At 45.7% G+C, this 13,948-nt stretch overlaps 2 protein-coding genes across 2 annotated transcripts; both read left to right on the forward strand.

Annotated features, from left to right (window-relative positions):
- Window positions 1–4,262: 4,262 nt before the first annotated feature.
- On the forward strand, window positions 4,263–4,867 carry F4817DRAFT_318646 (uncharacterized protein; the record flags this gene model as incomplete). Its single annotated transcript, XM_049300941.1, has 3 exons — window positions 4,263–4,334; window positions 4,395–4,607; window positions 4,724–4,867. 3 exons carry the CDS (start codon window positions 4,263–4,265, stop codon window positions 4,865–4,867), a joined length of 429 nt encoding a protein of 142 aa, XP_049156378.1.
- Window positions 4,868–11,005: 6,138 nt separating this feature from the next.
- On the forward strand, window positions 11,006–13,507 carry F4817DRAFT_208028 (velvet factor-domain-containing protein). Its single transcript, XM_049298657.1, has 6 exons — window positions 11,006–11,035; window positions 11,261–11,357; window positions 11,437–11,590; window positions 11,656–11,726; window positions 11,776–11,856; window positions 11,909–13,507. Exons 3-6 carry the CDS (start codon window positions 11,439–11,441, stop codon window positions 13,159–13,161), a joined length of 1,557 nt encoding a protein of 518 aa, XP_049156379.1. The 5' UTR covers window positions 11,006–11,035; window positions 11,261–11,357; window positions 11,437–11,438; the 3' UTR covers window positions 13,162–13,507.
- The last annotated feature ends 441 nt before the right edge of the window (window positions 13,508–13,948 follow it).

Genomic DNA, 13,948 nt, shown 5'->3' on the forward strand with positions numbered 1-13,948 from the left:
GTAACGGTGAGCTGGTGTGTCTCGCCATGTTGAAGAATAAGAGAGCCGTCGCCGGTCGTCCGTCCAATCGTAGGGTTTTGCGTAAGCCCACTTGTCGGTCAGCTTCGACGAATGATATGGCTAGAACGCTTCTATCTATCTAAACGCCTAAAATCGATGGTATGTCTCCGATCAAGAGACAGTTGGTGGAGAAAAGCCCTCTTTTCTTCTTCTTCTTTCGTACCTATATACATACTTCGTACATACTTCGTACATACTTCATACATACCTAGGTGTACATTTCAGGAGACAGGTATGCGTATACGTTACCTTAGGTACCTAAAGTACCCGAATAGCATGATGTTAGAATGATGTCCTATTGTCAACATTACGCTGTAGATCTATGCGTTATGCATAAATATTGTTATTTTCTGATTCTCACTAGAGCTTCTAGCTCACGTCCAAAAAGATAGAACAAGCAGCGTGACCATTCAGCTCGCATAGGTATGGCCCAAAATAGAAACAGAATAGCTGCAGAATATCAATTTAGGATAAGAATGGAAATATGCCCCAGGCGTGATTTTAAAAGAGAAGGCAAATAGAGTCATGGGCAATCTGTACCTACAGTAGAGCTTACAATAGCTACAACAAACATCCTGTGCCGCAGGTGGAGTAGCCTACAGGATGGTGTTGTAGGTAGGCAGGTAGTATTAACAGACGCAGGAGCACGCAGTTCTGCGGCGAGGCAGACATGGTGGATTATGGATAGACTTGATCAATCAAACAAACAGGCTTCGCATGTAATTTCTCTGTTTGAAACGCGAAGCAGCTGTCATGATATTCCCTGTATAATATTTTTTTTTATGTCAATGTGCCCGGGATCATGTTATTATAGAGGAGCGTTATTGTTGAGTTTGTGTCTCAGGTCCAGATATTAACTACGCCGCCTTGTCACCCAATGTGTTTGGTTATTGCTCTGTGTTTGACGTATATATATATAATGGACTATAACTGGGTAGCCAGTGCGTTGATTGTATTTAGTAGCTACCTCCCAAGGCTTTTTAGGGTATAAGGGTGTATATACTATCATCAAAGAATATTGGTGGGGAATAGAAAGCCCTTGATATCTTAAACGTGGAAAGGGATCGCGGGAGCGGGAGGTCGAGATTACGGGTAGCGGAAACGAGATACTACTAGTACGAGCAGGGTTAAAAAAGATTCTAGTTGGCTCTTGGTAGTTTGGTCCTTGGTAGTTGGCGAACTGGGCATTGAGTGTCCTGCCGCTTTTGGACAGGATAGGGTTCCCCGGTTCTACTTTCAGCCAGTCTACCGGCCAAGAGAGGAGGTCAGGAAAAAAAAAAAAAAAAAAAAAGCTTGCGGTCAGATTCTGCACTTCACTCAAAGCATCAATAACACTAGAACCTATTCATGGACGTATGTAGTAGTATGTAGTAGTATGAAGGTGGGACAACTCAGCACATGGCACCTGCAGTAGCGACTGCATCTCAGCAGCAGGGTCTTGTATGCCGCGGTAGGTATCGTTGTATTGTAAGAGTCGGAAAGGAACACCGCATCCGCTATGTTGGCGGACCGGGTGATGGCAGACGTTACAGCGCACGTGGATTTAGGGAACAGGGTAAAGCCGTTGACTAAATGCCGAAATTTTTTTTCCTTTTTCTTTTTCTTTTTCTTCTTTCTCTAATCCTACGCTGAATTTTGCCCGGGTGTATTGCATGCAAGCCTAATAAGTGTAGGTAATGTTAATGCGGATTATATCAGGTAGGTTGTTAAAATGTACCTCGATGTACTCGCGGTGGGTTAATACAACACCACCCATGGTTAATTGTCTTATGGAATGCGGAGATCGAAAAAGAGACAGCAGGGAAAATGAGAATGACGGACATCTGATACGATGACATCCCTGACTTGAAATGTCGTGTAGATAATAGTATATGGATCGTATTAATTAATTATAGCCAGGGCCGCTATAATTCATCAGTCAATGCTCTACATATGTATTTGGGCCGAAGCCTTTTTTTTTTTTTTTACTTACATGCGCTCGGTTAAGACAATGAGTTGTTCTGATTGGATATGTCGGTAGGATGGCGTCGGCATCGTTTGATATACCTTTGTACCTCTTTAGCTTTCAGGCTTGCCGAATTTAGAAATAAACAATATCCGTCCGACAATGGATTTCCAAAAGTGAACATAGAAAACGCCTCTTCGTCATAGGGGTCTGGTCATAATTAGCCCGTTTGCCAAATCTGGGGTCTGGCCCATGGCGCTGGGAGCCAGAAGGGTGTTCCGGATACTTTACCGGCCTGTGCGTTTGCATCGGACTTAGAACCTGGAACGAAACACGATGAACCAACATACGGTGTATATGACTTGAGACTCTCTAGAAAGTTTATTATAGCGTCTAGTAAAGCACTACCTAATTCAGCTAACACTCCCATATTAGAGGTGGCTTAGCGGGGATCGTTTCAGGTAAGAGTCGAGCGAAGCGATCGTTGGCTCCGTATGTAGTAGGATGGTGGGTTGAAAAGCTACGCGGCTTTTCCTTATCCGCCCTTCGCATAATACCGGTATTCCTATGTAGCAGCCATAGTAAGATGGTTGGTTAATAACTACCTATGTAAATCTACATAGGTATGTACCTGAAAGGAATCTCATATATCTCAAAGGGGAAAGAGTGTAGCTATACCCAGGAGGCATGTATCGGCGATAGAGTTGTGTGTGTGGACTATGGCGTTCTTATTTATCTACATGTACATAATAAGCACGTTTTCAACGGTTGTTCGCTATGTTAATGATCTGCTTATTAGAACCTAGTACCCTGCAACATCGTCATGGCGTAGCGTCATTGATGGCGACAATCTACCGAGGGAGGCGTCACTAGGACGAGATGAACACTCAAGACGGGATGAGTGCCGGGAATTGTATGGAAGCCTACTGGGGTTAAAGATGATGCCAGGCTGTTGGTAACAACCTGTTACGCGGTTTGTAGAGGTATCTCGTGGGGGAGGTCCCTTGATTCCGAAGGTCGAGACGAAAGACAAGGGGGGGTAAGTCTTCGTCTGACTTGGCATTCCTAGATCCAGGTAAAACATTCGCAGGATACACCACGGCGGTAACGGGCTTGATTAAGCTAGCATATAAGAGTTGGTGCTACTATGCGGCTTATATACTATAACTCATCGCGAACCATGGTCGGGCGATCCGTGGAGTCTAATGTAGGTACGGCAACGGAGTATGTGTGTGTGATCCCGTCTCAGCTTATGTGTGGTAAGTTCAAAATAATACAATGTAGGTAGATAGCCTTACATGACCACGGTCTCTTCAACTTTGGCTGGCATCTCACCATCTCACCATCTTACCATCTCACCTTAACTCCCCCAACCCCAACCCCAGATCGCGGATATCAATCTAAAAGCGGATGAGGATTTAGACTGAACCGTGAGTTCTGATCATCTGGATGCCAACTCCAGAGTTACCAGGAGACGCGCGAGGGGTTAAACAATGGTTTCGATAAGGCACCCATCTCTCAAACCGGGAGTCTCGAAGATGTGGCGGCAGGGATGATGGATGATGACAAGAGTAACATGTCATGTTTTTGTTGGGCTGATATTGATTGATTTGCATACCATTGCATCAATGCGCGAGTCCATACAATTTCCTGTAGCTTCATGTCATAGGTAGCAGGGCTCAATCCGAATATTAATACGGCACATGGCGGTATATAACGCACAATGGCTTACACCTGGATATAGCATTTGGCCCATCAAACCTCTGGTTGAGAAGTAAAGGCCGATCCCCCACTTCAAGCCACTGACTTGTCATATATGTATGCCATGCCATACCCCATACTGGCGGTGTACGCATAGAGAATATTTTGCATCGTCTTCTCGGCTTCAACACAGGTAAGATATACCTACCTCAGGTATCTAACCTACTCATTACTACCCTTAAGGAGAGTATCCTCATCCTCATCCTCATCCTCATCCCTCATCCTCATCATTATAATTATTATCATCCTCTTACGGATTACACAGGTGACGAACTAGCCGGACCGCTGATAATATACATTAACAAGCGAACCGCCCGTCGAGTCCGAATCATTTTTGCAGTCTAATTTCCATCCACACCGAACCGGAATACACCCCACTGGTAGGTTCTCATCTGCAGTGCTCCGACGAAACCCTGGATATGCATGCACGCCAGTGGCCATTCCGCATGAGCTAGACGAACAGCATAAGCGAGACAAGTGTCTGAAGCCCTATCGAATGCCTTATTATGCTACTACGTTGGTGGGTGTGGTGTGTTTCATCGCGCTTGGTTGGTCAAGTGGCTCCCGAGTAAGTATTGTACGACAAGAGGAGGCGTTATTATTGTTTAGCTATTATTATCTCTCGCAGTATATCGCATCATCCTTCGGCGGTGTCCTCGTCATCATCGATCAGTATTACCATAGCTACAATGATCATCCGCGAGTGCATGAGCAACGAATCATCTTACACTGTCAACCATATGCGTTGAGAAATTTCTCCCTCTGGAGCTCCAGACTCGGGCCTGATCTCCGTCTTCCCGACAAGATCAGTGTGACTACTACGGGTCACGATGGGCCAGCGGTACATACATACAGACAGACAGACAGACAGACAGACAGACAGACAGACAGACAGACAGACAGACACAATACGTACGCAGCGGTATGCGGTAATGTACTATGCTATGTACTATGCAGGGTCAAGAACGTGACAAGTTTGGGATGCCCGATGCTGCTTTGACAGCTGGCCTCACATGTTACGACCAGCTACGCGCGATGCAGCTTCTATGCATTGCGCAGGTCAATGCCTTGGCGGCCACGAACCGCAGAGCTACTATGTAAAGTACAAGCGTGCTGAGCGTGCTGAGCGTGCTTCTTCGTCCTAGGTACCTATTCCTAGATACCTAAGTCCTGGCTACGTAGCTAGCTCTGCCGCTATCCAGGCTGCTAGGGCATCAATGCCGGTTCGCGTCGCGCCAAATCTTTAGGTAACCTAGGGATCTCTGGGTTGAGGGTTTCTTGCCGAAGCCTATCTCAACTCCAAGAAAAAGCACAAGAAGCAAGGATAGCGCATCCCCTCATTGCGCGAAGCTCCGTGGCGCTCTTACGTACATGGCTAAAATGGCCGACCAAGATCTGGGCAAACGTTAGACGTCTGCTTGTCCTTTTAGCTGTCTCCCTTGGTTCGTCCCGAGTTAATCCTGACCACGACTTTTCCTAATCTAGATATTTTATATTGCCTCTTAATCAATCGGCATTGAACTATCTTGAAATGGTATGTGGGTTGCGGGAGAAGCCTCTCTGGCATCATTAACACTCGGGTCCTGGTATTCTCACGTGCCCTGGTTTCATTGAACATGATACACCTGATGGATTGTATCACTGCATGATTCTATAACTAGTAGCCTGTCTTATTTCGTATAACTACATAGATGTATACTGTCTGATAACCTACGATACGTGGTGTATACATATTCCCCCTCCCGCAACGCCGGGGTAGATGAAAGGAACGAAGAATAAAGTATAGCTCGAGTGCGAACGAATCGGCGCCAGCAAGCTTGCATTAGTCTAATTCTGTTCTTATTCCTCCTACTCTTCCTAGAACGATGATGAAAGGAGTGTGGCGCGTCTGGTGCTGGATATGGACTTGGCCGCCTTTCAAGTCACGGAGACTCCATTTGGCACACTAACACCAGAACACTAGAACACTAGAACACTAGGCGACTAGGCGACTAGGCGACTAGGCTACGGTTGACCAGACAAGGTACTGTGCCAAAATGAAAAAAATCTGTGAGCTTAGCTTAAATGGGTAGTCAGCCACAGGTTAGCGCAATTAGCTCGATTTAATGCGGTACTTCGCACTTTTATATAGGAAAAATGAATTACTTCTTATAGATACATACATGATAGTGTTATAGATGATATGCTTTAATAAGGTATGTTTATTTTTAACCTTTAAAATCAACCAATCAATTCAATTCAATTCAATTTTCAACTACCACATCTACACATTCAAATAACTTTACAATTTTGGAAATTATAACATTACAATTAGTATCATTTAATAGCCCCAATTGATGCGAAAACAATGATCCAAGTTGCATTTGAATCGGCCTCTTCATTGTTGTGTTATAGTAGAATCAAATAGCGATTGTCTGGAGAGGGAAGCACGTGATACCCTTTACAAGCACCTCCATGAAGTCTTTTCAATTAAGCTCCGAATACTTTAATGGCAATATAATACTCAATACACATCGCATAAGCATGAAAATTGGACTATTGGTTTCGCATCAATTGGGGCTATCGAATGATACCAGTTATAATGGTTGAATTGCTATTTGTGTAAAGTTATTTAAGTGTGTATGAGTATTAAACTTAGTTATCTCAAAAGGTATCACGTGCTAGCAAGTATATATGGTTAGGTACGTACGGAATACAGGTCTTTAGGATAAAAAGTTCATCTTTTCATGACTAGACTGTACTATTACATATAGATTTGTATGTGAGGCTACTTAATAGCCATACTCAGTTGAGCCGCCCCACTTAGTGCCGCGCTACTATGTATTCATCATCTTAAAGACCTATACCCGTCTCTTCGAATAAGGCTTTTTTCATTTACATTATAATGTTTCAACAACACGACGTATAAGCATGCAACCTGGATCATTATTTTCGCATCAATTAAGGCTATTAAATGATACCAGTTATAATGTTGTAATTGTTAAAATTGTAAAGTTATTTGAATGTGTAAATGTGGTAGTTAAAATTGAATTGATTTGACAATTGAATCTTTTGGCTAATTCTTTATATTATATTGGTTAAATCAATATTCCTATCACAATAACCGTAATAAGGCTTGGAAGTACACATTTTATATTATTTCAAATTGTGGCAAGTGACCTCCTACCAACTTTAGTTTAGTGTGCGATTATTTTTTTCATTTTGGCACAGTACCTTGTCTGGTCAACCGTATAGGCGATTAGATGAGGCTAGGGCTTAAGGATTCAGGAACCCGAAAGATTACTTCGCCACAAGAACGCTTCCCCCTTTATTATTAGTCTAGGTAGAACCCTGAACCATGTCAAATCTCTTGGGGTCCTTGCAGCACGACAGCACGACATCAGACCAACCTAAAGTTTTGACGTGCTACAGCAGATGTCAGCATTTTAAGGTAGGGGGAAGAGATGGATGCCGCGCGTGTTAACCTGGAGGTGGTGAAGGTCGGATCGTCCTACCCATTTTAGCGTTTGATGGCTTCTCTTCCATGCGCATTCTGGACATGGGCTGTAGAAGCTTCTGAAACACGGCCGGCCCAGGCCCGGCTAGAGATTCCGTCCGATCTTTGGAATAAGAAGACGGGATAGCCTGGGTCCAGTTAGCGGTAGACCCGTAGCTAACCAGCTAACCAGCTAACCAGCTTAACCAGCTTGACCAGCTTGACCAGTCAGCCAGTTAACCTCGTGCATTTCTTTTGGTTTGGCCGCGGCATTCTTTTGCGGACCGGGTGCTAAGCTGATTCGGCGAATTCAGATCTTCCATCATCATCACACGAATGTAACGGGACAGCAACCTAACGCAGTACACTACTGAATACGGATTATTGCCCACACCTAATCAACCAAATGTGGGAGCATGTCACGCTCGGCAGGGCACCGGCCTCTTATGATTACGAGAGAGGACTTGGACGAAGACGAGGATGTACGAGGATGAGGGACGAAAGGAGAAATAAAATAAAGAAGAGAAAAAACACGAAGAAAAACTTTGATGGGTTAATTTAACAGGACCTAGTGGTCTTCTACCGGCAGGTCACTCAAGTCACCTTTTCTTAAAGAACGTGCCATACACTAGGACTAGAACTAGACCTAGAACTAGACCATGGGCCATGGGCCATGGGCCATGGCAGATCTTTTTAGTACATGGGGTTCCGGAAATCGTACCTATACATGGACGGCGTTAATTGCTAGGTGGCATCGGCCCTCTTCGAAGCTACTTTAAAGAGGGACGATGCAATTGATGTACCATACTTGGCAGCGTCCGCGGATTACATAGTACACATTTTGATGGGCAGTGGAGCATTTTTGTCTTCACCGTCCACGTCCCTCCACTTCGCATGCGAGGGGGCGTAGTTCTTTCGCGCATATCTGCACTTACTGTTCGGCTCTAGAAGGGGTTTCTTGTACACTACCTCTTTGTAGCCTACCAGTCACCAGTCTCTCTCTACCAGTCTCGTCATCTGCTACTCGCTACTGTATTATGCGCCTGTGTGGCAGTCTTTCTCTCTTTTCCTCTAACTACTGTATGGGTTTATGTATGGTTTATGTATTTTGGAGGAATTGTCTCAGCGTACATACATGAAAGGCCATACAAGCCGGGATTCGGGTTGGTGGACTGTGCACACTGTGCCAGCTTCTTCTCGCCGGTTCAAAATCTAAAAGAGTCCGCATATAACCAACCAGGCTCCAGTATATTCCAAGATACTCATTTTGAACCCCTACTCTTATCCGCCTTCTCCTTGCTTGGATATTAATACTCGTCTAAGTCTTAAGAGCACTTAGATTTGAATCTACATATATCATACTAGATCATATATACGCACGTGGGGATGAAGAAGCGCGTAGGCGCGTTGAGGTTCCGCGTTCAACAGGTCTAGTGCGGGAGTGCCACCATCAATTCCTCACCTGTCCGCTGCAGAGCACAGACAGATGAACAGGCGGCCCATGTACAATATGTACAATACAATACATACAATTACATAGGTATATCTCCAGACGGATATGTACAAAAGCTTGAAGGGCCGCCCCCCTGTCACTCTCTACATACTATTTCGTCGTTGACAACGTCGACAACGCCCCATGCAGGCTCGTTGCTGTACCTCGCTGCGTGGTAGTCCTCCTGCAGCTAACCCCTGCTTGAGGAAGTATGTGTACTTTTATACAATCGAGCATGGGTTCGTCAGCAGAGGCCAGCTCTTTCGGTATGAGGTGTATGAGGTACTAGTAGCCAAGGCGGAGCCTAGATAGATACTCATCATAGGTACCAATCATAAACTAAACTCACAGTACAACGTGGTCGAGCTTCGTGTACATCTATCAAGGGTATCTATCTCCTTAGGGTCTACCCTCGAGGGTCGAGTACATACCTACCGGTTGATCCCCTAGACCTCTGGGCCCACCATCGTCATTCCCCCGTATAATCACAGTGCTTAATGTTGGCATTTTTCTCTGGAGCTTTCTGCAGTTATTGGCCAGATCATACCACCATCGTTTGCGTTGAATATCTACTGTGCCATCTGGTACATTCTTGGACCGTACATATTTGTCTAGCCTATGCCTTTCCGTTCGTAGTATGATATACCATACAGACCCAGGTTTATTCTTCTCCACATCGTAAATCCACCCAAATACATGACAAGCTCCAGAATCGCCTTCTGGACAGTCACCACGAGGACGTCGTGTTGTCTTCATTTATCGATTCCTTACTGGCCTTGTCGATGATCTTGGGAAAACCTGGCTACGGTAACGACGGTATATATCTCCTTTGCACGACCACCCTATCGATGCTACTGGAAGATCCCGGAAAGCGGAAAGACCCCCACGAAGCTATCGCCCACCTTGCCGAATTATCTGTATTTTCTATTTCGTCTTCTTAGGTTGGAACCTTTCTCAGGATTTGTAAAACTTGGGAATTGCATCACCATACGTACGGCCAACCTCAATTCGTATAAGCCAACTCGGACGAGCATCTCACCGGCAAGAGGAACCTTGGACTACCGCGGACTTGTCCTTCCCCTAAGATCGGTTCGAACAACGGTAGTATTCTAAGCTTGTGAACTCCCGAGTTCACAAACCAAGGTCTTAGTTTAAATTCCCAACCACCAGGACAGAGCAGTTGAGACCGACCGCCTTGAAACTGTTACCTTAACTGTCTGTCGTTTTCAGAGCGCACCTCGATTACCTTCGGCCGCGACCAACTCGTGTGTGGATCAAAACGGCCAAAGGTTTTATTACTGCACGAATGCGAAATCGCGAGACCTTGGAAATTAATCCCCCAGCCAGACATTAGCACCGCAATTAAGGGATATCAGGTCACCCGGCGCGAATCTTCCAAGTCGAACAGAGTATCATACTCCAGGTTGTTCTCTTTGACTCCGTATACCAGGCCGCTACCTCTCGCTCTCTCCCGTCAAACCTGCCTAGTCTCACCCCGCGACCTATCAAAGCAACTTGCTTGAGTATACAAACGAGACACGAACTAGAATCCTGCGTTCAGTTCTAATTGCCAGTTATCAGTGAGAGTCTATAGTCTCGAAGCAGATTTCAACAGTAGGAAATCGGGGTCGAGGCTACCTACTCCTCGCGGTACCATTTACTGAGTACATTTACATAGTCATGCGCCTATTTACAAATTTCTGCGGATAACGATACGTCATTGCCGCTCATTGAGAAGTTGAAGTAGGAAATTGGTATTTGAATGGCCAGAGAAATTCTTTCTAATTAGGTTGGCTTGTGATTAGGATCGCGTGAAGGAAAGGTTGCTAGCCACTAATCAAGCTTTCACGGCAAAGCTGCCAGTGCATAAAACTCGCCTACGGTTTGCAGAAGAGGTGCTTGGGTTTTATTCAGCCCGCTGTCGAAGAGAAGTTACGAAAGACTGGGAACTCGGACAAGAGAGAGGTCAACGGTCGCGCAAAAGAAGAGGATAATAGGCACTTTTTTGCACGAATCGTGTTGTCCAAGCATCGTCTTCTCGTGCAAATCTTGCTTGGAATTCCACAGCTATCGGCCTGTTCCGTACTAATTTCGTTTTGGATGAAAGATCGGTTGGAAGGTTTTCTTGGACACAGTATACCATTTACACGGCGCCGTCTCGTGAGCAAATAAATCACGATCCAGAGTGTTTGAATTCCAGAGATTTGCAGTACGGAGACATTGGGTTTGGATACCTTTAATATCAGCGCTGGTAAAACGAGACTTGGGTCGTAGGCGGACGAGAGATATACGACACGTAAAAGTTAGTTTCTCTAACCTTCATCTTTGATTCTTATATGACCCCTTTCAGCTCTTGGCCATCGGAGAGCAACCTCTCTTCGTGGTCTGGTTCGGATGAGGGACTCTTTCCCCAGGCAGTCTCGGAGATATTGGTGTGGGTTGCAAAACCCGCTCTTAGTTTCCACCTCTTCCATTATTTCTACTTTATTGGCTTGCTCTGCTTTTCCCTTGCTAACAAAAGATAAAGGTCAAAATCCGTTCAGGTTCTCGATTTGGAGCGAGCCAATCCACGACTAGCCAAAGCGCTTCACGATTTGCACATGAGGTATTGTACGAGGACCCTCGTAAGTTTCTACCTGATCTCAAAAGCACCAATAATGATAAAACGAGTACATTGTTAACTTTTCCAATTGCTCCAAGTAGAGATGGCGTTTCATACTCATCAAGGCGGCCATTGGGTCGGACATGGACCTGGCCCTGGCTATATGCCAGCAATGAGCCCGGCAATGCCCCCTTTGTCAGGGCCTCAAGTTCACCATCAACCACATCCACAACAAGGTGGCCCTCAACCTCAACGGTAGGTAGACTAAGCTACATATGAATTTTGCAATTCTATACAAAACGTAGACTAAACTTTAGCAGCCCCGAAACGTATCGCTTAGAAGTCCTACAGCAACCGACCATGGCTAAAGCCGCCAATGGCAAAGACAAAGGTATTATCTGCTTATTGTAACTCGCTTGACTAAATGCTGACTTGAGTAGACCGCAAACCCGTCGACCCACCTCCTATTCTCCAGCTGCACGTTCCGAGCGACGAAGACCCCGACGGCGTATATCGGCAAAGTGAGTATATGGTGCTTTGCCTTAAAAAGTCTAGATTGCTGACGTCCTTCAGGTCCCTATCTTATAGCTGTTGCGTATCTCGAATATGCCCACCCTCCAGGCCCGAACGGCCAAGCTACTCCACCAGCAAACATGATGGCGGGAACGACAGTTTCGTCCTTGCATCGGCTGAAGGATCCCACTAACAAAGAGGGTGCCTTCTTCGTGTTTGGCGATCTAACGATCAAGAGCGAAGGAGAATACGTTATTCGCTTTGACTTGCTACAGATGACGATGGATAATCTAGATGACGGCGAGTTTTGGATAACAATATGCTCAGTGACGAGCGACCCTTTCAAAGTCCACGCCGGCAGGGCATTCCCAGGCATGGCAGAGTCGACTTTTCTCACACGATCTTTCAGCGACCAGGGGGTCCGCCTTCGACTGCGCAAAGATTCGAGGCAAATTGCAAACAAAAAGAAAAACCTGCGTATGGTAGATCAGATGGATAAGCAAACAGCGCACAGGCAAGGAAGTGCTTCGCAGAATGGTGGTATGCCGCAGATCGATGACAGGTCTTACCACGAGTATGGAGACGAACCCGTAGCAAAAAGGCATCGGCCAGAATACGCTACGATAAATCCTGGGACTCCCACGCAGGAGGGAGGCCCGGATATTCGTTGGAGCAACTATGGTCCCCCTACCAATCCAACGTACGCCTTAGGGTCCGTTACTACGGGACCACCAACTTCGGCAGCAACAGTGTCAATGCCTCCGCCAACCGGTCGTATCGATACCCATTTCTCTCCTCTCGCCCAAGGACCTCACGGGTTCGAACGACAGTCGCCAATAAATCACTCGCCGATTCAGTTCAACAATAATGCTCAGAATTCATCCCATCCATTCATATTTACAGCAGGCTCCAATAATGGAAATAATCCGCCGCTAAATCTCGCTCCGATTCCACCTCATCCCCAATCCGCTTTGGCTTCACCGATACATAGCGTCTCTCCTAGGTCACACGGTCCGCTGAATGGTGCGCCGCCATCAGGAACCGCGTCACCAGTAGGCCCTAATATGTACACTACAGCACCCCCAACATCGAACGCACATCCGAGTCACCAGTCTCCTTACACTAATCAAGGGCCATATCAAAGCATGCAGAATGCTTACGATCACGGCAGTCTTCGAGAACACGGTTTAGGAACACCGTTAACAGCGACGATGCCATCCGAAAGTCTAAACGGATCATATCCTATTGGCGGCGCAGACTCGTTCGACCACCATCTAAATCATATGGTTAACAAGACGCAACAAGACCATTAGGGCTGGTCAAATTGCTCATATACACATGATTACTACCGAGGGCGTCGTCACGTCGTCACCTTACATATAATGGATGCTACCAGCATAACAGTTCATACCTCCTTTTTTGCTCGAGATCGACGAAAATTTTAGCGGCTTAGAATAATAATTATTGCACATTTCTCGCGTTGGCGCTTTATGACGGCATTTTTACAATTACGCGGCCACCCATTCGTTTTTTTAATTCACTTTCCAAAATTATTCGTTGGGCATCGTACGGGACATTGCATCAAAGTGGGATTTTCCAGTTCACAGGCAGGCAGGCAGGCAAGGCGGCGTTGGTGGGTGTGAATATGTGCGTGTGTGTGCGTGGATTGGTATTGTTTGATTTTCAGGGAAATTGATGCATGGTGAGGGCATTTTTGACACACAGTCGTATTTTCACCGGTTCGCCCTCTTGAGTTTGTATTGGGAATACGGGATTTCAAAAGCGCTTCTCTGAAAGATACCCAAATGGAGGCTATTCTGCGTCATTGGTTTTCCCACTATTACCACCTCCTACCCCTCCTGGCTCCCCTTTGTTTCTACTATTTATTGCGGTTTACGCACATCAAGGGGCTAATGGATTCGCCCCTGGAGTTTTGATATTACGATAACCCCTGCCCATGAGCAACTCCTCAAGAATCCCCCTAATTGTTAGAGTACAATAGACATGAAAAGCATCACTGCAATGCTAGGCTTGAAAACTGCAATCTGCAATGTGACTCAACTTACTACGAGCTTGGCACAAAATACAAGAATCTTGCTT

This window comes from Daldinia loculata, assembly GCF_022478755.1.
Source record: "Daldinia loculata strain CBS 113971 unplaced genomic scaffold F4817scaffold_48, whole genome shotgun sequence".
NCBI lineage: Eukaryota > Fungi > Ascomycota > Sordariomycetes > Xylariales > Hypoxylaceae > Daldinia > Daldinia loculata.

What these genes read in the sequence shown, in the direction of transcription:
- F4817DRAFT_208028 (XM_049298657.1), top strand. Translation starts at nt 11,439, where the DNA reads ATGGCGTTTCATACTCATCAAGGCGGCCATTGGGTCGGACATGGACCT. An exon ending in CGCCAATGGCAAAGACAAAG is followed by an intron (nt 11,727 to 11,775) that starts GTATTATCTGCT and finishes TGACTTGAGTAG; the next exon opens with ACCGCAAACCCGTCGACCCA. An exon ending in CGACGGCGTATATCGGCAAA is followed by an intron (nt 11,857 to 11,908) that starts GTGAGTATATGG and finishes GACGTCCTTCAG; the next exon opens with GTCCCTATCTTATAGCTGTT.